The sequence below is a fragment of the Festucalex cinctus genome, chromosome 1, assembly GCF_051991245.1.
Source record: "Festucalex cinctus isolate MCC-2025b chromosome 1, RoL_Fcin_1.0, whole genome shotgun sequence".
NCBI lineage: Eukaryota > Metazoa > Chordata > Actinopteri > Syngnathiformes > Syngnathidae > Festucalex > Festucalex cinctus.
In genome coordinates this window covers 17,163,730-17,184,709 of record NC_135411.1, presented here as the reverse complement: position 1 = coordinate 17,184,709, position 20,980 = coordinate 17,163,730, and the positions used below count along the sequence as shown (strand labels likewise).

The 20,980-nt window shown below is 40.3% G+C and overlaps 2 protein-coding genes across 3 annotated transcripts in view; one reads left to right on the top strand and one right to left on the bottom strand.

Moving 5' to 3' along the window:
• The window catches only part of phlpp1 (PH domain and leucine rich repeat protein phosphatase 1), an 85,077-nt gene extending 74,026 nt beyond the window's left edge, over nt 1-11,051 (top strand). Inside the window, exons 17-19 of one of the 2 annotated variants that reach the window (XM_077519918.1) lie at nt 583-3,358; nt 10,164-10,371; nt 10,437-11,051. In XM_077519918.1, coding sequence (XP_077376044.1) covers nt 583-1,797 — 1,215 coding nt within the window. In that variant the 3' untranslated portion in view covers nt 1,798-3,358; nt 10,164-10,371; nt 10,437-11,051. Of the gene's footprint in view, nt 1-582; nt 3,452-10,163; nt 10,372-10,436 lie in introns of both variants that reach the window. The other variant, XM_077519926.1, reaches the window with a different exon arrangement.
• On the bottom strand, nt 3,099-15,007 carry mep1bb (meprin A subunit beta b). Its single transcript, XM_077519938.1, has 14 exons — nt 14,930-15,007; nt 14,837-14,855; nt 14,711-14,761; nt 14,582-14,625; nt 14,416-14,494; nt 12,297-12,414; nt 12,032-12,210; nt 10,432-10,650; nt 10,177-10,329; nt 6,688-6,903; nt 6,144-6,605; nt 5,889-6,068; nt 4,381-4,543; nt 3,099-3,337 (listed from the first exon to the last, which is right to left on the bottom strand). Exons 1-14 carry the CDS (start codon nt 15,005-15,007, stop codon nt 3,121-3,123), a joined length of 2,178 nt encoding a protein of 725 aa, XP_077376064.1. The 3' UTR covers nt 3,099-3,120.
• Nucleotides 15,008-20,980: the final 5,973 nt, after the last annotated feature.

Genomic DNA, 20,980 nt, shown 5'->3' with positions numbered 1-20,980 from the left:
ATGCTGTGCTGTTTAATAAGTAAATTAAAAAACAAAACAAAACATACTTTTAATGGGGGGGGGGGGGGGGGGGAGAATGACTGTAAATGAAAAAAAAAACATGAGAATGAAAAAGCATTCATAATAAACTAAAAATCATACCAAAATGAAAAAACGTTAAAAAAAAAAAATAATAATAATATATATACTGTACTGTATAATAAGTAAATTAAAAACAAAACAAAACATACTTTTAATGGAAAAAATGAATGTAAATGAAAAACATATATGATGCATGAAAAAGCATTTATAATAAAGTAAAAATGATACCAACACGAAAAAACATAACATAATAAATGAAAAAATAGGCTCTATATAATTAACGGGATTTTTTTTTTTTTTTATTAACGCGGATTTCCATTATCGCGGGTAGGTTTTTGAACGGAACACCCGCTATAAACGAGGGAACACCGGATTATGAAATGAAGGGAATTGAACTAATAAAAATAGAATTTAAGTCCTAAATGTTGACCAGTGCTTAGAATAGTCTTGAAACCAACATTGTTTGGAGCACCCTCTAAATGTCTCTTGTTTTTCCCGCAGGACAATAAGGTGAATGGCGTGACGGATTCCACGCGCATCATGGGCTACTCCTTCCTCTACCCGTCGGTCATCCCGTCTCCCTACGTGCAGACGGTCACGCTCACGCCTCAGGACGAGTTCTTCATCCTGGGCAGCCGGGCCCTGTGGGACGCCGTGTCAACCGGCGAGGCGGTGGAGGCGGTGCGCAACGTTCCCGACGGCCTGGCCGCCGCCAAGAAGCTGTGCACGCTGGCGCAGGGCTACGGCTGCACCGACAGCCTCAGCGCCGTGGTGGTGCAGCTCAGCGTCAGCGAAGACTGCTGCTCCTGCTGCTGCCCGGAGCCCCCCCGGCCGCCCCCCAGCCCCGCTCTGGCCCCCAAGGACGGCGCTGTGCCCGGGCCGCCACCGTCGTCCTGCAGCGAGATGAGCAGCGAGATCAGCGCCAGCGAGATGAGCAGCGAGGTGGGCTCCACCGCCTCGTCCGACGAGCCCCCGCAGAGCTCGCTGCTGCTGCTGCACGAGCCGGGCCACCAGCCGCACCTGCACCCGCACCAGCCTGTCACACTGCCACACCAGCAGGCCCACGCTGCCGCCGCCCAGCCCTGCCAGTACCTGCTGGCCGGCGCCGAGCTGCCCTCGGCCCCTCGCGGCTGCTGCGCGCTACACCCGGCCTGCTTGGCCAGCTCCTTCCAGCGCCAGCTGTCGAGCGCCACCTTCTCCAGCGCCCTCTCCGACAACGGGCTGGACAGTGAGGACGAGGAGCCCATCGCCGGCGTCTTCTCCAACGGGAGCCGCGTGGAAGTGGAAGCCGACGTCCATTGCCTCAAATCCGAGTCGGCGGCGTCCGAGCGCTGCCTGCTCTCCCTCCCGCCGCCGCCACCGCCGCCGCCGTGCACGCCCGAGCCGCCCGACGACGTCACCGACGCGAGCGGGCCCGACAGGGACGAGACGTGGCAATGCGAAGGCGCCAAAGCGGCGTCGGCAAAGCGGAGGGTCAATGGCTCGGTGGCGCGTCAGGAGAAGAGTCACAACCTGATCGAGGTGGCCGCCGACGCGCCTTCCAAGAAGCCCGGCGGGTATTTCACCGCCCCGGCGCAACCCGACCCCGACGACCAGTTCATCATCCCCCCCGAGCTGGAGGAGGAGGTGAAAGAGATCATGAAGCAGCATCAGCAGAAGCAGCAGAAGCCGCCCGGGACGGAGCAGCCGGCGGACTACTTTGACACCCCGCTCTAGGAACACCAGCAACGGCCTCATCTCAGCATGCACACACGGAGCCCCGCCCCCACCGCCCTTTTGACACCATCGCCATGGCAACACGCATCCCTGAGGACTTCTTTTCCAAACTGCCTTTTTGTTCCTGTGCTTTTTGTTTCCTAGCAGTTCCCCAATGGAAAAACACAGATGAGCCCTTTAATGAAACATTAATCAACACAAGCAACTGAACTTTTTTTTTTTTTTTTTTTTTTTTTTTTTTAAGCATTAGACACCCCAGTAACCAATACTAGTCTCTTTTTAGCCACACGTGCGTGTTGTTATACGTCCCACGCTTTGGTTGACCTTGTTTGGACTCACCATATCGATTCACGTACAGGAACTATTTTAAGAGCGACACATCATCATCTTTTTACTTGCAACTTTGTGGAATGGTACAACCGGTAATACCACACGTAACCGTTGTAGATAGGGCACTTCCGATACTGTATTTCTTCAGTAATTCCTGGCACTCGGCCTGTAAAACGGCATAGACCTTTTATTTTATTTTGTAGAAACGATGAATACTAACTCCTAGGAGTTGCATACTCTATATGGTGACTCAGTCACTTTTACTAATCTTCTCTGAGAGAAATGGTGATTTGTGTTGTTGTTTTTTTGTTTGTTTGTTTTTTTTCCAATGATTGTAAATAAGAGAAATGTTGTATACAGATGCTTTTAAAGGATCAATGTCGGTGAAGGTTTGAGTGGAGGATGTGAGGGCATTTGCAGTTATGGAGGTTGACCATGACCCTTCCCCTTTTTATATACCGTTTAGACTTACGAAAACAACACACACACACACACACACACACACACACACACACACACACACACACGTGCAATTGCAGTTGAAAACATGTCAAAGCAACAACTGTTTGATTCAATGTCCTGTAGTCAACACTGTATCTAATAAACACTAATAGACTGATTTTTTTTTTTTTTTTTTTTTACTACACATACATGAAAATTGACATTCTATTTTCATAACACAGCCCCCCTCCAGCAGTAATTGTTACCGCCGGCATGATCGTGTCGCGTTCAGTAATACAAACAAATATATATCCGCGTGGAAAAAAGACAACACAGATGTTCCCGTCTTTGGTATAATAAATTTTAAATTTGTGAATATAAACTCAAATGTCTGAGTGATTCATGAATGAAATTTACTGTACTGAATGAAATGGGGCTCATGTGCATGAGTGTATTTGCATTGAATGGCCAGCAAGGGGCAATCTGATACCATAGCACGATCACATAACCGTAATGATGACCACGTTGTCCTCTTGCTCATTCTGTTACAGTTCATGCTAGTCTGCCCCCGTTCGCCATGACCATGCCGGTTCCGTAATTTTGCTTCTTGTACTTCTTCTTCAGGCAAACGGCGGTGGTCACGGTCACCACCAGCATGACGCCCAGCACGGACAGCGAGGAGGCCAGGGCCAGGGTGCTGCTGTCCGCCGTTGAGCCTTTGTGCTGGCAGCTATCGCCGTAGAACCACCAGTCGCCTCCCACGGCGCACCTGGGAGAGACGAGCGGGAAGGTTAGAGATGAATCACATACGGTGGTAACGGTTCACCTCCACCGCCAACTTCTTCTGTCGCTAAGATTATGTTTTTTGATTCCGAATCTAGAGGTGGGTGGCGGTTTTCCTGTTTCAATTTGTTGACATTCATATCTGCTTGCAACTGGAATGTAAGTCCTGACTGTATACTGTATATGGGAAGGAGTCATGATGATGATGAATACCTTTATTGTCATTGTAAATAGATAAATACAACGAAATTAAAAACGCCGTTCCAGTAAAGTTCTTCATCTTTAAAACCACCATTAAAACCATACACAAACACAAATTTAAGAAATAAATACTAAGAGCACCCATTAGTTAAAAATACTACTTATGGCTGTTTAAAAGAGTTACTACACTCGGGAAAAACTGTCTCTGTACCTACTAGTCCTGGTTTTAAGGCACCTATAACATCTCCCAGAGGGCAGTAACTGAAAAAGTGCATTGGCAAGGTGAGAAAAGGCCTTTGCTATTTTTCCAGACCAGTCTACAATTTTCAATTTCTTCTAATGAAGGAAGGGAATAGCCAATGATTTTCTGTGTAGAACTGATGAATCTCTGTAGACATTTTTTATCAGCTGCCGAGCAGCCATTGTACCACACAATCATACAGTATGTCAGGATACTCTCTATTGTAGACCGATTAAAAACTCTAAAAGTTTCTCACAGACCTAGTTTTTTTGTTTTGTTTTTTTTTTGTTTTCCAGCAGTCTAAAAAAATGCAAACGCTGCTGTGCCTTCTTCACTTCAGCTGTAGTGTTATCTGTCCATGTCAGCCTGTCAGAGATGATGGTCCCCAAAAATTTTCAAGTTTTACGGTTAATCGTCAAAAAAAAAAATAATAATACATATATATATATATATCAAATTGATTTCCCTGAAAAAAATTTAAATAAAATTAAACTGAACTCTTGCGAATCGAAATTGAATCGCTCGAGGGAATTAGAATTTAAAAAAAAAAAGACGCAACTATATGTGTGTTTGTCATGTGCCCTCACTTGCAAACAGCCTTCCCGTGTTCCTGCACGCACACGCCGTCATTCTCACACTGCACGTGTGCGCATACTCCAGTAGGAGCTTGGGTGCCCATTGACGAAGTGGAAGTGGTTGTCGTTCTGGTAGTGGGGGGCAGAGGTTGACTTTGAGTCAGATGAGCCACGTCTGAAGAGGCAGAGAAAACGAAAGGGTTGCTAAATTCAGTTCAAAGCAATCCAAAAACATTGAAATTAGATTAAAGGGAAGTCAATATTTTCAAACATTTCTTCACAATAATATGTTATATGTGATGTCACTAGTCTAAACATGACATTTGGATTAATACATGTAATATTAATCAATTGTGGACTATGAGTTATGAAGCGCATGTTCTCCCCGTGCCCGCGTGGGTCTTCTCCGGGTACTCCGGTCTCCTCCCACATTCCAAAGACATGCCTGGCAGGTTAATTGGGCGCTCCGAATTGTCCCGAGGTGTGCTTGTGCATATGGATGGTTGTTTGTCTCTGTGTGCCCTGCGATTGGGTGGCAACCAGTTCAGGGTGTACCCCGCCTACTGCCCAGAGCCAGCTGAGATAGGCGCCAGCACCCCCCGCGACCCTTGTGAGGAATAAGCGGTCAAGAAAATGGATGGATGGATGGATGGATGAAGCAAAATCCAGCCTTTTTTATCCATCACGGGAGGGTGCTATTTTGCCACTTGCTGTTGTTGACTGAAGATGACAATCATGACATGACATGTAATTTTCACTCGACTGCAAATGGTAAAATGGCCGCCTTCTCATATTGATATGATTTTGCTGCTTGACTCATATTCCACTAATACAATATTAATCAGGGGCTGCCAAAAACATATTGTTAAGAATGTTTGTTTTTTTTTGTGGGGGGGGGCTGACTTCCCCTTTAACTCATTTGCTCCCAAAAGCGTATAAATGTGTTCTATTTTAAATGTGTTAAGTGTCCCAAAGACGTATTTAGACTTTTTTTTTTTTTTTTAAATGCTAGAGCATACAGAAGGCTTTAATGCAGCCTCTCAACTGCAGAGAATGGGTGGAAAAGAATGGTAGTAATTGCAAAAACGGCCAGCAGGTGGCAGCAGAGTATAAGAGATCAACCAGGGCCATGATGAAAACAAGCTGTTTCCCCACAATTCTAAGCAGATTTGTTAATAATGATGACACTTAGCTATATTCTAATGCTAAGTGCTGCAAAACGGAAACGGATAAAAATATACTTTTTATTCCCTGATGAAAGAAGAGAGTCTAATCTTTGTTTTGGTAGGTTGGGTTCTATGTTTTTATAGCAATAGAACAATATTCTGTCTTGCAAAATCAGTCAAAATCCAATAAAACAGCCGGGAGCGAAAATGCTTTACTGAAAATAGCTGGGAGTGAATGAGTTAAGGAGTTTGAGATCAGGTGTGTGAGGGAAACCTTCAGAACATGCAGGATACTAGTGGCCCGTTGAGGACCAGATTTGGACACCCCTGGTCTAATCTGCCGAATGTTTTCACCTTCCATGCTGAGGAGAAAGATGGCATCCCCTCCCTTGATGAAATCCCTGCTTCTGGCTCTCAGTTGGGTGAGGTACGATGAGGTACCGGTGCCCGGCCCCCGGAAGTACTTGGTACCGTCGGCGTCTGTCACCTCCACTCCCACCTTTCGAGGGTCATCCCAGAAGAGCATGCCGGAGCCTGACGGACAGAGTAAGGGAAACGTTAGAACACGAGCGAGCCACTTGACGAGACGAGCGACTTTCGTGTGCGAACTTGAAGTCTTGCGGGGATCGGTGGTGATGCTGCGCTGGTTGGACATGCGCTTCTGGATGTGAGGGTGCTGGTCCATCAGCATCATGGTCATTTGCTTCCAGGCGCAAGGCCACGTCTGCCCGCTGTCCCCTTCGCGGGCCACCAAGTTGACATAGGCCGCCATTCTGCCCGGGGAGCTCGTCTTCCCGCTGGGATAGAGCTTCATCTGGAAGGTGTAGCCCTCCTTGGAGGTGAAGGGCGGGCTGGAGATGGCCGAGTCCAAGGGGGTGTTCTCCAACACGTGGCTGAAGTTCTTCACGCGCCACGCAAACTCGGGACACACGGTCTCCGAGACGTTGATGTCATCCAGGGACAGTCCGCCCGAAGATGGTGCTCCGCCTTTGGTTCCCTGGAAGACCACGCGGAACTTCTTTTTGACGTTCAGGCTGACGTGGTGCAGCTGCCACAGGTCCTGACGGGGTCCTGTTACATCACATCAGCTCAGTTATTGAACCTTCTTATTCATGGGATATTTTTCATATCGAAGTAAGAAAGTTATAGTCACCATCAATGGTGGTGATCAAGCGCAGTTTTCCAGCAGGGTTAGTTTTGTCGTATTCCCGCACGAAAATGTTTAACATATCCTTTTGGCCGCCGCTGTTGTAGAAGAAGAACTGCAGACATTGATAACCTCGCTTGGGGTACAGGATTCGGCTCTCGAGAAGGGCCGCGTCGCCGATGTTGGCCGTGCTCGTCTTGAAGTGCATGAAATAGCCAGAACCTGAAGACAAATGTTAGTCAGTTCATAAAGATCCTCACCCTTCAACTCCCCTCCAATTTTAATGCACTTCATGTCCAAGGGGAGGGGTGAGTTGGGGCGGGGAGCCATCAGGGGGGATGGACTGCAGTGCCTGGCAGCGCTGTGGTCCCCCCCCATCTGTGTCCCTGCCCCACCACTTTGTCCCTCCATTTCCTTTTTTAATGCACCACACATACATATTCATTCTTTTGGGGGGATGCGGGTGTATCGGAGTAGGGGCAATTTTTTCCCTCTGCTCCGACTCACCTGCTCCCAATTTTAATGCACCACACGCACACACTTGTATATACACTGGGTGGGGCCACATTCACGGTGTAAGGGTAGTGTTCGCCAGTCGGCGAGCTGGCGGACTCAGTAACAGGGTTAGGTGTCACTAGTACGCTGGCGTGACGACCGGGGCCTCTTCCCACCGGGCTCGGTGTTCTGGTGTTCCGCCTCTCCCCCGGTGCTTCCTCCTCTGCTTCCCCCCTCCCGCCACTGTGCTACTTTCGCACGGCTGGAGGTGTGGTGGGCACGTCTTCCCTCTCTGCGCTGCTGCCCGGTGCCGGTTTCCGGGGTGGGGTGGGGGGGGGGTATCGCGGGGGGCGGGGTTCGCGGGGGGTTGGCGGTCGTCGGGGGGGGGGGCCTGGGTTGTGGCGGGTGGCGGGTTTGGGTGGGGTGCGGGGGGGTCGTGGGGGGATGGGGGCTGGGGACCGGTGGGGCGCTGTGGGGGCCCGCTGGGCCTCGTTCTGCGGCCTTGGGCTCGGGGGTGTGGGCCGGGGCTGGGGCGGGGGTGTTCCGGGCGTCTGGGTCGGCTCGCCGACCGGTGTCCGCTCGGGTGGCTTGGGGGTGGCCTTGGTGCTGCCACGGCCTGGGGATTCTGGGGGGGGGAGGTGCTCGCTTTGCTGGACCGCGGTTGACGGCTTCTTTCTTTGGTGGTGGTCCTTATGCATGCCAGATCCATCGCACCAGCATCTACTGAAACTCAAACAGAATTTGCCTCTCCCTCCCACAGCCCCTTGAATCAGTGGGTGCTGGTGTCTGTGGATCTCACTTTGCTTTATCTATCCTTCCCTCCTTCCTCTCTTTAGTTTTTCCTCTGGTCACTTGAGATCTCAATTTATTGGAAGTTTGAGGTTTCTGGGGTTGGCATAAGACTCTGGTTTTGTAACCACGCAGGAGGGGTTTGGTTGGTGCTGGATTTCACTTTGATGGATTGGATGTACTGGCTTCTATGGATCTCACTCTGCCTCATCGATCCTTCCCTCCCTCCTCTCTTTAGTTTTTCCTCTGGTCTCTTGAGATCTCGCTAATTTGTTGGAATTTAGAGGCTTCCGGGGTTGGCGTAAGACTTTGATTTTGTAACCATGGGGAAGGCAGGAAGTGTTTGGTCGGTGCTCGATTTCACTTTGATTTATCTTTCTTTTCTCTTTATTTTTTCTGACCTTTTCTCTGGTCTCCTGACCATTTGAACCTCACGACTCTGGCAAGATTCTGAAGTACCTGATTAAGGTGAAGGGTAATGGGATATTTATAAGGTTTTAGGTGAATTAATGAGTATAAATTTATACGTATTTGCGCACACACGCAAACGCACGCACACATACACACGCAAAAAAGAGCAATGATGATAAGACGTTGAATCGGTAAGACTACCGAATGAACAATTCTGAGCTCTTTTTTTTTAGGGGGAAAAAAAAAAAAGATCCTAATAAAGTTCAAATATCAGAACTGAATTTGTTGACCCATTAACATTGCATCAAGAAAGTGCCCATTTTAAACACTTAAAATTGGCCACAAATTCGGGGGAAAAAAAAAAAAATTGGGAGGGATTAACTCATTTACTCCCAAAAACGTATAAATACGTTCTATTTTAAATATTACCATGCTCCCAAAGATGTATGTACTGTATACGTTTTGGTTTTGATGCAGCCTCTGAACTGAAGAGAATGCTTGAAGCAATGGTAGTTATTACAAAAGCGGCCAGCAGATGGCAGCAGAGTATAAGAGATCAAAATGCTCTTTTCCCCATAGTTTTAAACAGATTTGTAAATAATGATGAAACTTAACCATATTTTAATGCTAATTGATGCAAAATGGAAAAAGATAGAAATATACTTTTCTTCCTGATGAAAGAAGAGGCTCTAATCTTTCTTTAGGTAGATTCCATGTTTTTACAGCAATAAGACACACAATATTCTATGGGCCTTGCAAAATCAGTCAAAATCCAGTAAAATTGCGAAAATGTCCTGGGAGTGAATGAGTTAATATCAATTTGTGAAAATAATGTGAAATTGAGCCAGTTTCACTACTAAAAGTGTTAACATCTATAGCTGTGTACACCTATTACAGTAAATGTTAAAATCTACAAAGGAGAATTAAAATCATATGTCCCATAAATGTGACCAAATTAAACAAAAAGCAAACTTCAGGTGTAACCACAAAAAAATCTTACAGCTGTAATAAAAGATACAGATATGACATAAAATGTTACTTAAAAAAAAAAAACTACTGATGTGAGATCTCAAATATGTATTTTTAAACTACGGATGTGACCTGAGTTTTAAAAAAAAATGTGACAATCTGCCTTCTAAATGTGACCAAATGTTACAAAAAAACTAATTTGTAACCTACAAAAAATAAAAACAAAGCTGAGACCTGAAATATACATTTTAAACTACAAATATGACCCCAAATTTAAATAAATTAAGGAAAAACAAAACAAACAAAAAAAACAGGTACTTTTGTGACCTAACATGTTCTGAAAACCTACAGATGTGACCTTAAGCTTTAATTATTTAAAACAAAATAAAATAAAATAAACACTTTACTTGAAATATGTATGTTTCAATTCAACTTTAGATATGACCCCCCAAAAAATTGTGGATGTGACCAGAAACAGCTAATGTGACCTAAAAATAAAACCCTAAAATGTCACCTAAAATGGTATAAAATCCTACAGAAGTGACTTGAAACTTTTATTAAAACTTAAAACTACGGATGTGACCAAAAACAAACTTTAACAAAAAAACAAAAAAAACTCAAGTGACTGAAAACCTTAAATATATTTATTTTAAACTTGAGTTGTGACCCAAAAAAAAAAAAAAAAACGAAAAAAATTTATATATATATATATATATATATATATATATATATATATATATATATATATACACACTAATGTGACTTAATTTTAAAAAAAGAAAGGAAAAAAGACTGATTTTTATTTGATTTTTTTCAAGGTTTTCCTCTCACCGGTGCACTTCCCCATGTTGGAGTAGTCCGTGTCGGGGCCCCCTGCCGCCTTTGCCACCCTGTGCCAATCGTCCTGGTCTCCCTGGCCCTGAATCATCCCGCAGATGTTCTCCCGTTCAAAGTCGCATGAGTCCAGAAAGGTGGAGCCCCGAGCTGGAAGACAAAGTCACCTTTGAACGGCCGTAAAGTCATCTGGTAATGAATCCGCTCGCGAACAACAACCACAAGAAGACAATAAAAGCCAATTCTCCTCACTGCAGTTGTAGAGGCGGGAGAGCTTGAGCAGGTCGCTGTCGCTGAACTCCATCCTCTGGCCGATGACGTCGGCGAAGGCGGGGATCTTGGTGACAATGGTGGGCTCGGAGCCGTTGCTGAAGGCCGTCTTGCTGTAGTGCATCATGGAGCCGTAGTCGTAGGGGACGCCCAGCGAGCTGGACGTGGTGTCGTTGTGGACCTTGAAGTTGTGCTCCCGGCCTGGATGGCGCACAAAAGGAGGCCGGTAACTTGAATTCACTCGATAAGGTCCCCTTGTAAAGTATTGCAACGGCAAAGTCAATCCCCCTGTTTTTGTTGTATACTGAAGACATTCGGCTTTGAGACCAAAATATCAATCTGAGACAAAAGTTGGGAATTGCAGCTTTTATTTCATAATCATCTAGGTGTGTAAAACAAATCAGAGCACCTTGAACCCACCACCTTTCAGGAGAGCAAAGTGACTGATGACCTTTAGAGTGATTGCTTACCGTACACATTAAATAGTGCTTGTTTTTTTGCCTTTGGGTTTAACCTGTGAAAACTGCATTTGCTGTCATGCAAACATGTACACCAGTGAGCTGTCTATGGCACGTGACTGTATAAAAAGTCTACACACCCCTGGTCAGATATCAGGTTTTTGTCTCTGCCCTTTAATAGCAGCTATTGATGATTTGACGGGCAAATGGCAGTGCAATTGTGCCACGTTGATCCTTTCTTATCGCACGCCAGCAACAATATGTTTATCACTTCAGCAGTAAAAGTCAACAATGATGTCCCACAAAGTGCAACGCTCAACGGGTGTTTCCCTCTCGTATAAATTAATGATGTGCAATATAAAACTTCAATACTGTTGTGCTTGCAGCAGTTTACTGAGAACTGTTAGTAATTTTTGTATTTTTTTAATATGTAAAAATTATCTCATTTTTATTGTATTTTTTTATTTTAAATATTAGACAAAATTGAGCCATTACTGAACACAACTCTCAGTAAAATATAAATCCTTGGCTTGAACAACAGCGTTGTCGAATTACGCCATGTTGTAGCTAAATGCTAAACTGAGCAAAGTATGCTCTTTTTTTTTTTTTAAATATGAAAAATAACAAATCTCCAAGTCAAAATATGACTCAGAACTTAAACTGGCCCAAGTCGATCACCGGACCTTAACCCAATAGAGCATGCATGTTGCCGCCTGAAGGGAGAAACCCCCAGAAACCAACCAACAAGAACTGAAAGAGGCTGCAGTAAAGGCCTGGGGAAGTATTTCAAAGGTCATATTTGAGTTTTGTATTTTTAAATTAGCACATTCATAGATGGGTTAGAAAAAAAAATACAAAACGTAAAAATATATTTGTGAATTTGATCAAATAATTTATATATATTAGTATGTTATTATTATTATTAGTAGTAGTAGTAGTATTTTATTTTTATTTTTTAATTATTTATTTTTTACATTTTTACGTTATGGGGTGAAACTGAGTGCAGACATCCCAAAAATGTAAAAAAAAATAAAAAATAAAAAAAATAAAAAACCCACACACACAAAAGCGTTTTTGAGAGGACAGCAATGATGCGGTCTACAACACAACAGGCTGTTGCTTACCCTCGGAGATGCGATCCCACATGATTTGCACGTAGTCGTCGCGATCCGCTCTGGACTGCTCGTGCCAGAAGCCCAAAGCGTGCAAGAACTCATGTTCGATGGTGGCGATGCGGTCGCAGTTTTTACCGATGGACAGCCGCTGCCTCCCCATATGCTGGTTGCCCACCGAGGAAAAACAGCTTCAACGTGGAGAGGAAACACAAATAAGCGCGTTGTAGAATCTTGAAATTTGACGAAAATGTGTCTGGCAATAAAGACGCCTCACCCGCTGCCTTTGAAAATGCTGATGTAGTTTGCTTCTCCACTCCACGGCTTGAAGTCAATGCAGGTCTTAAGGCGGTACTGCTCAAAAGCCTTCAGGATCACACCTTTCGCGTTGATTTCTGCACAGGGAAGTCACGGCTGCATTGTTTGTACCTTCATTTTTCATATTGGGGCATGAAATATCACTAAAAAAACAAAATTTGATATCCAGAATAATGGATGCACTCTTTCACTCTGAGAACTGTATCCAAACACACTTCTGTATAATACAACAAAAATAAAGTAAAAGTACTCCCCAAGGAAAATAATGACATTTTAAAATCAATATATATAACTATATATAATAAATTTAATAAAAAAAAAAAGAAAATAAACTTTAGATTTTACCCAAAAATACATTAAAGTGAAGAATTCAAATATACTCTATATCAGGGGTGTCCAAACTACAGCCCGGGGGCCATTTGCGGCCCGCCGTCCCATTTTTTAGAGGCCCGCGACATTTGCTAAAAATGGCATTTGACTCGGTTCAAATTAAATAAACAAAACAAAAATGTTTGGAGATGGTCAAAGTAAGACTGGAGAGTGTCGGAAAACACAGGTGCTATTAAAAGTTATTTTAGTTAACTAAAACTAACGAAAAAACAAAAATTCAAAAAACAATTTCGTGAACGAAATAAAACAAAAGGGAAGATGCTTTTTAAAAAAAAAAGAAAACTAACCGAAACTACATTTTATGTTTACAAAACTAACTAAAATAAAACTATAATTATAGCAAAAATGTCCTTCGGTTTAGTCTTTGGTAATTCATTTAATGCATGAGCCTTTTAGTAGATTTATTTTGATAAAAACCAGAATAATGATGTCGCGCCCATGGTGTTTTTTAAATGTTGCGCACGAGTAATACACATAAAAAAATAAAAAATAAATAAAAAAAAAACTAATACTGAAACTAACTAAACTAAAACTAAGCATTTATTAAATAACGAAAACTAATAAAAAACTAAGAGAACCACCCTGAAAAATAATCAATACTAAATAAATAAAATTTAAAAAAAACTCAAAACAAAATAAAAACTAAAATGAAAAATTCCAAAATTATAATAACACTACTGCCATATTACAAATAAATTGGTTTATATACTGTAGCATTTTTCTAAATATGCAAAAGCACAAATAAATTATTTGTACGATTTTTAAGGCTAAACACAATTTCTCTTCATAACATCATGTGGCCCTTGCGTCCTTCGGATTTTCTGTATGTGGCCCTCAAATGAAAAAGTTTGGACAACCCTGCTCTATATTGTATAGATCTACCCTAAGAATAAAATAAAATAAAGTGCTTTAAAATAAAACATGACAAAAAAAGGATAGGTTTTACTTTGAAAAAGAACAAATGAGTAAAATTTCATTTAAATGGATACTTGACTCAATTTGACTTTTTCATCAATAAAAGGTTAATATTTTTGTCTGATTAATTTGATAGCTTTTTCATGTACATTTAATACATTTTAAAAACACATTTAGCCACTTGCTGTTAACTGAAAATGACATCATGTGCGCTTCGAGCTTAACAACCAATCATGGCTCGGTTTGCTCATGTCACATGACCAAACCCAGAAAACAGGTGAGCCGCGATTGGCTGTTACCAAAGCACGTGTATTGTAATTTTCAGTCGATGGCAAGTGGCAAGATGTGTTTTAAAAGTATTAATTATACGAGAAAAATAATTAAGTTTTCAAATTGATTCTAGACAAAATATTAAGCCGTTTATTGCTAAAAATGGCTACATGAGTCAAGTATCACTTTAACGTAGGGGCTTCAAATGCAAAAACTCAAAGAAAAGCAAAATACACAAGTAGTTAATTTTTAATTTGTTTTTTTTGTTTGTTTTTGCTTTTTTTTTTTTTTTTTTTTTAGTTTTTATTATTATTATTATTATTATTATTATTATTATTCTTTATTGTATTTCCAGAAACTGGATTGGACTCCAAATTGTAACAAGCATTCGACTGTGTTTTGCATATCACCTACACGAGAGGTCCAAAAATATTAGCAACAGCTCTCAGTATGATCCAGTGCACATTACAATCACAATGATGATGATAATAAAGAATATTCACCGAGGTCATCCCCCATATAGTACGGGATGGTCGTGGGCCACCTGTACTCTTCGCCTATTATGGAGTTCCGACTTTGTTTCTGTTAATTAACAATGAGACGCATATGACAGCAAGACGTACTTTCCCCATAATATTAATACAAATAATAATATTCAAAAAAACAAACCTCGCCAAGCACGATGTCGCCTTCCACCAGTTCTAATCCTGCTTCTGTGAGGCCAAAGCACAATAGTGAAATGCTTCATAAATTGAACAGTGTGGATATTTTTTTTTGTGACCCGCGCACGTCTCGTACCTTGATTGATTTCAAAAATGTCCAAATCTCGTCCGCCATCCACATCAAAATCTGCAATAAAATTCACCGTTAGCTAGTGTAGTAAGAAAACTCGCCATGTGAGCTCCTCTACTGACACTTGCTTACCTTCTAATATGTCTGTCGGCTAAAGAAATAAAGAACAAATATTTGTTAAATTAGAAAATAATCAATATGTGCAATTTCTTTGAATTTCCTCACCATGCACAGTGCCACACTACACAGTGAGCACGCGACATAAAGCGCCAGTGATACGCCCGAAGATGTTCCTCCCGCCATGACCAACAGTCCTTTGTGAAGGTGTCGTAAATGAGCGCTTATTTTTTAGTGTAAGGTGAATGATGGGATTTCATTGGCATGCAGGTATCGTACAGGTAAATGAATGACAGCTTGTTGAAGGGTCAAAGTGATACGATCACTTCAGATAGATTTCTGGCCCCTCCTATCTGATTACAAATCTTTACACGGCATATTTATAATATCTCTCTCTTTTTTTTTTTTTTTTTACCAACTTCTTTATTGTAATTAATCACTATGGTGTTAATGATTATTATTATTTTAATCATCCATATATTTATTCTCATCATTATGATATATTTCTTTTTGTTTTATAATTATGACTAGGGAAAAGTACAATGTCATGTATATTATAATGGTTAAGCAGTATAGTTGACTGTAAATTTGAAAGAAGGATGAAAAGAGTCCTCTTCAATCCTGAGTTTTACACCTACAGGAAGTGATGCTATAGTTTCAATTTTTTTTTTTTTTTTTTTTTTTTTTTTACACATTCGTTTCCATCTTTGGGCATGATTATTGTGTATATTGTGCTTAGGGAGTTTTTAACTATGTTATTTCTGTATCAGATTTCACTTTTTCAGGTGTGATCTGAAACGTAACATTTATGATGGAAAGGGGATGACTGTATTGTCTTTCGACATGTATTCCTTCACTACTTGTGATTAGATTGTAAAGCATTGTTGCCTCCATTTTAACTCAGTTGAAGTGGCCAAATCCCGAATGGTTGTTTTTGTTGTCTTTCGTGAATCTTGGAAGGTGCAAGAAATGATGACAATGTCTCGTTCCAAATAAGGAGGAAGCATTTCATGTGGTTTTCTAACTTTTGAAACCCGGCTTTTCTTGATCTTAGTTGAAAGTTTGTATTTTGTAAGTGGGCCAAAGCAGGCGCCAACAAAGTCAGCCGCCAAATTCATGCAAACTGAGTGGTTGTTTTAGATGTCCTGATTACTTATTGATATTTTGGGGCACTCCGCTTTATATCACTTAAATAAGAGCGCAGCGCAGAGATGTAGCTAATGGAGCTGAACTGATGAGGGTCCTTGACTTTTTGATAAATGACTTGTGTGTGCATTTGCACGTTTCTGGATTATTATTATTATTATTATTATTTTTATTATTTTTATTATTATTTTTTTACGATGAGTCCTTGCCTAGAAATTCAAACAAGGCAAAAAAAAGCTACAATTGTGAGTCTCGCTATTGCAAGGCAAACGTTGCAGCAGCAAATAATGTGACCTAATTTTTAAATAACATAACCAATATGACATAAATTAAAATAATAAATAAATAATAAACCTCTACTCAGTAGATTGTTAGAGATTCTACTCTATAGCAGTGTCCAAAAAAAACTACAGATGTGACCTAAAACAGAATATAACAAGTACAACAACTAATAATAATAATAATGATAATAATAATAATAATAATAATAATAATAATAATAATAATAAATCAATTTTTAAAAAAATCCACAAATAAGAACTGTAAATTTGACCTGAAAATGCAAAGAAAACTACAGCTGGGACACAAGATTTATTTTAAGCCACAGAGGTGACCAAAAAATATAAACATCTATCTCACCTAAAGATAAAAAATATGTAGTATTAATAAATAAATAAATAAATAAATATGAAAAAGTTTAGATAATGGATTTTTTTTTTAAATATATTTTTTGTACTTTTTTTCCCCATTTAAAATGAAAGAAAAAAATAAATAATGCATACATAAATGTTAAAAAAGGAATTACAGATGTGACATAACAATTGTGAGTATTCTCGTTCAATTTATTTGACTGTCAGGGCACTGAATTGATGGCAACTGGACTGTTGTGGTTGTCTTTTGGATTCGTAAGAATCGATTCTCTTCATGTCTGAATTTGTACAGTTCAAATTGTAACATGCGATCGCTATAGCTGTTCCGCTAACCTAACTGTTAAATGAGATCTTCCACTCTCTCAGATATTTGCACAACAGACAGTGATAGAAGCTTAAAGCAAACTTATCAGACACCTCTGATAAGTATGAACTATTAAAACCCATCCAAAGATAGAATTTGTCCTATACAAATATAAGTGATATACCACCTTTTTCATTCCTTAGTCAATGAACAAGGACATCACAATCCAAGCATTAGTAGGAACAGCACGTCTGCCTCACAACCGCCCCCATTCCGACAACATACATCAGGTTGAAGACTTGTTGACTCATTACTTGTCTATTAGTACCCTACGATTGGCTGGCAGGTTGCAGTTGGCCTCTCGTTCAAAGTCGGCTCCACTTCACTCGCCACTAATGAGGACAAGCGCTGCAGGAAATGGATGAACAAGTAAACATGGACATCGAGTACACGTTTACTCTGGAACTGGAAGAACATTTAAGTGATTTTCTTGGAAAACTAACATTTATTTTGTGTTAATTTTTTTTGCCTGCAATTCAAGTATAACACGGGATAATCATCATGTAATGGATTTGTCCAGCTCAATAGTCAATGGTACATTTTTTATGAAATGTTTTTATTTATGTCTTGTCGTGTATTTTGCTGCTCAGGCACATGAAAGCATTTTTCAAAAATATACTCTTAACTCATTTACTCCCAAAAACGTATAAATATGTTCTATTTTAAATATTACCATGCTCCCAAAGATGTATTTTTATGTTTTGGCTTTGATGCAGCCTCTGAACTGAAGAGAATGCTTGAAGCAATGGTAGTTATTACAAAAACTGCCAGCAGATGGCAGCAGAGTATATGAGATCAAAAAGCTCATTTCCCCACTATTTTAAGTAGATTTGTGAATAATGATGAAACAGCCAGATTCTAATGCTAACTGATGCAAAATGGAAACAGATAGAAATACTTTTTTCCTGATGAAAGAAGAGGCTCTAATTGCTCTCTTTTGGTAGAGTCCATGTTTTTATAGCAATAGGATATTCTATGGGCCGTGCAAAATCAGTCAAAATCCAGTAAAACAGCGAAAATGTCCTGGGAGTGAATGAGTTAATTACAGTAACAGGTTTGCAAATCAGGGCTAATGTTGTGAGTTTTTGACTAAGAGTTGAGTGTTAGCTGCTATGCTAACTAGCCAATAACAAACTTAACTATACTGTATAATGAAAAAGAAACATTTTTACATGAATGTCTTTTCCTGGTAATATGGGTTATGTGGTTGTATTTTTTTGAGTGACAGGCCGAATACATTGAAAGGGAAAAAAAAGGCATTTCTACCCTTTTTCCCCTTGCTCACACATTTGCGAGGCTCTTACACGCTTTCAAATAAACACACAAAGATTCCAGGCAGAAAAAAAACGTGGATAATAGTGACAGTAACACCGGCTGCAATAAGTAAACAAGCTATGAAGTTTTAAGAACAACTTCATAAAACGTGGCTGTTTCATATTAAACAAAAGTCACACAGAGAATATCACTAATATTTTAGGCATATTTAACTTTCTGAACCCTTCCTCCAAGTACTTCTGGGTCATTTCAGTCTCAAAATAAAAGTTTCTAAGCAAAAAAAACTGAATGTGAAGAAGCCTGAGGTTTTGGCGCCCCAGATTGGATTTAGGTCACTGAACAAACAGACAACAGAGAAGGAAACAATTTTACTCAGCATTAACTAATAACTACAAAAAGTTTTTGTCCTACACATCGAAAAATATTTCAAAAAATATTTTCACTTTACAATGTTATGGCATTTTTGTCTTACTCAAGGTAATATGATTACTAGGGATGTAACAACGGCAATATCGTGATATTAAAACTGCCACAATATATCGTTGTTGTCGTCATGTCACGATATAAAAGCAGCACATCTGTTAAAAAAGTCGGGTTGATTTCCGTTCTAGATTCTAGCACCCTCTGGTGGCTAGTTTTTTAGTACAGTTTAATTTTCATAAAGCATGTTTTGGCCCTTTGATGTTTAAAGTCCACGTTAATGGTCAGATGAAGGGAATCGGTATTTGCTTGTGAAGCGAGTCAATATGCGGAGCAACTCGATGTGTGCTTGCATTAGCGAGTAACTGCCTCAATATATATTTAGATATTTTTTTATATATAATATTTATATTTTTTAATTGCTGTAATAAACAAAAGCACAATATTGTTTTTGTTTTTTGTTTTTTGGGGGCGGGTTTGTGTACCTCCCCACAATATCGTTATAATTATCGGATTGTGACCTTCATATCGTTATAATATCTTATTGTAATGTTTGGATATCGTTACATCCCTAATGATCACTGTGGGTGGTGAATTGAACATTTTATTACCCCCCAAGATGAGGTTCATGTTAAAAATGTTACATATAAGCTTGGTAAGTTTACAACACGTTACAGCCATATTATCCTGGCATCCACTATAAAAAAATAAAAACACGAGATAACCCCCTCCAAAAGAAAAAAGTTGTTCTTATGTGTGAAAAGAGTCAGAATCAGTAAAGTTAAAAAAAAAAAAAAAAAAAAAAAAAAGCCCAGCAGAAAAAATGTGGGTCTTCAGGGGTTTAAAAATAACTAAATAAATAATAATAATAAAAACTACATATACAGTAAAATGCAAAAATATAAAGCTACAGATGTGACCTAAAATTAATTTTTAAAACTATTAAAAAAATAAATGCAAAATTCTGATGACATTTAAAAAAAAAAAAAAAAAAAAACTAAACAGCCATCCATTTTCTTGACTACTTACAGCCTTACAAGGGTCACGGGGGGTGCTGGAGCCTATCTCAGCTGGCTTTGGGCAGTAGGCGGGGGACACCCTGGACTGGTTGCCAGCCAATCCCAGAAACCTAAACATGTTTACTTATTAATCACAAATACCGAGTGACCTAAAAATAAAGAAATCAACAAATGTGACATTCAAATTCAACCCTTCAGACAAGACCGAAATAAATATACTCTCACATAATCTTCGACCTAATAAATAAATAAATAAATACCACGCACGCACGCACAATGTTTTTCCTCTGAATTTCCCGATCTTGTCCTAACAATGGAATGGCAACTTTGTGGAAATCAATAGCGTTGACGCATCTCCACTGTGCCTTCATTCTTTTTGCTATATATGTGAAAACACGTGATGATACAACATGACAATATGTTCCATGAGGCTTCTTCCATGCAACAAACAAGATACAATTGTTTTTTTTGTTTGTGGGGGCCATTTCATTTTGCGTCTTCCGACACATGGGGCAAAATGGCGCCACATAAATTAGCGCCATCCCTCAAAGAGGCCTGGTTACTTCAGCGGCGTGTGCCCGTGGCTCTTTTTGTCCAGCTGCCTCATTTTGCCGCGTGCTGTTCACTTAATGGATAGCTTGGGCGGGAAAATCACTCGGGGTTATAAAATGAAAAAAAAAAAAAGAGGAGGCGTGGAGATCAGTCGACAGTGTTACATAATCGTGTTGCAACACTTTTCAAAAAGAATCGACGTAAACAATCCTCATTTGAAGACATCTTTGATATTTTCTTGAAATCTGCCATCCAAGTGGACATGTGGAAAACGTACATCAAAGCCATTAGGTAAACAGCTGCATTGAATTTTGGTGGATCCACAGATTAGCATTAGCTAACAGTGCTAACTTTTACTTAGCAATAGATAGTTGAGGTAAAGTATGAAGTGCTTCATTTATGGGTGAAAATGATTTTTCTTTTGTCTTTATTGGTGCTACTTATTATTTTATTTTATTTTTTTTTACTGAAAGATAAAGACAACAAATGGATGGAAATGAGCCACTTTGTTGGCCATGATTATATTTAAAGTCCATCTACCTTCTAGTGGAAGAGAAATGAACGAATTGTTTTGCCTGTCACAATTTACATCGATTGACGAACAAGGTTACATTTGTAACAAATAATCCTGTTCTGACAGATTATTAACCGGATTAAAATTCATGTGGCATCCCCACACTAGTTGGGAATCACTGCTGTACAGTATTTCAGATCAGAGGATGGACGTCATCAT

Bases quoted from the DNA above. Each gene is read 5' to 3' on its own strand.
- mep1bb (XM_077519938.1), bottom strand. From the start codon at position 15,007: ATGGCGGGAGGAACATCTTCGGGCGTATCACTGGCGCTTTATGTCGCG. The intron at 6,069-6,143 runs GTTCGCACACGA...TCTGTCCGTCAG, and splicing joins CGATCCCCGCAAGACTTCAA to GCTCCGGCATGCTCTTCTGG. The intron at 3,338-4,380 runs GTGAGGGCACAT...CGTCTCTCCCAG, and splicing joins CACGGGAAGGCTGTTTGCAA to GTGCGCCGTGGGAGGCGACT.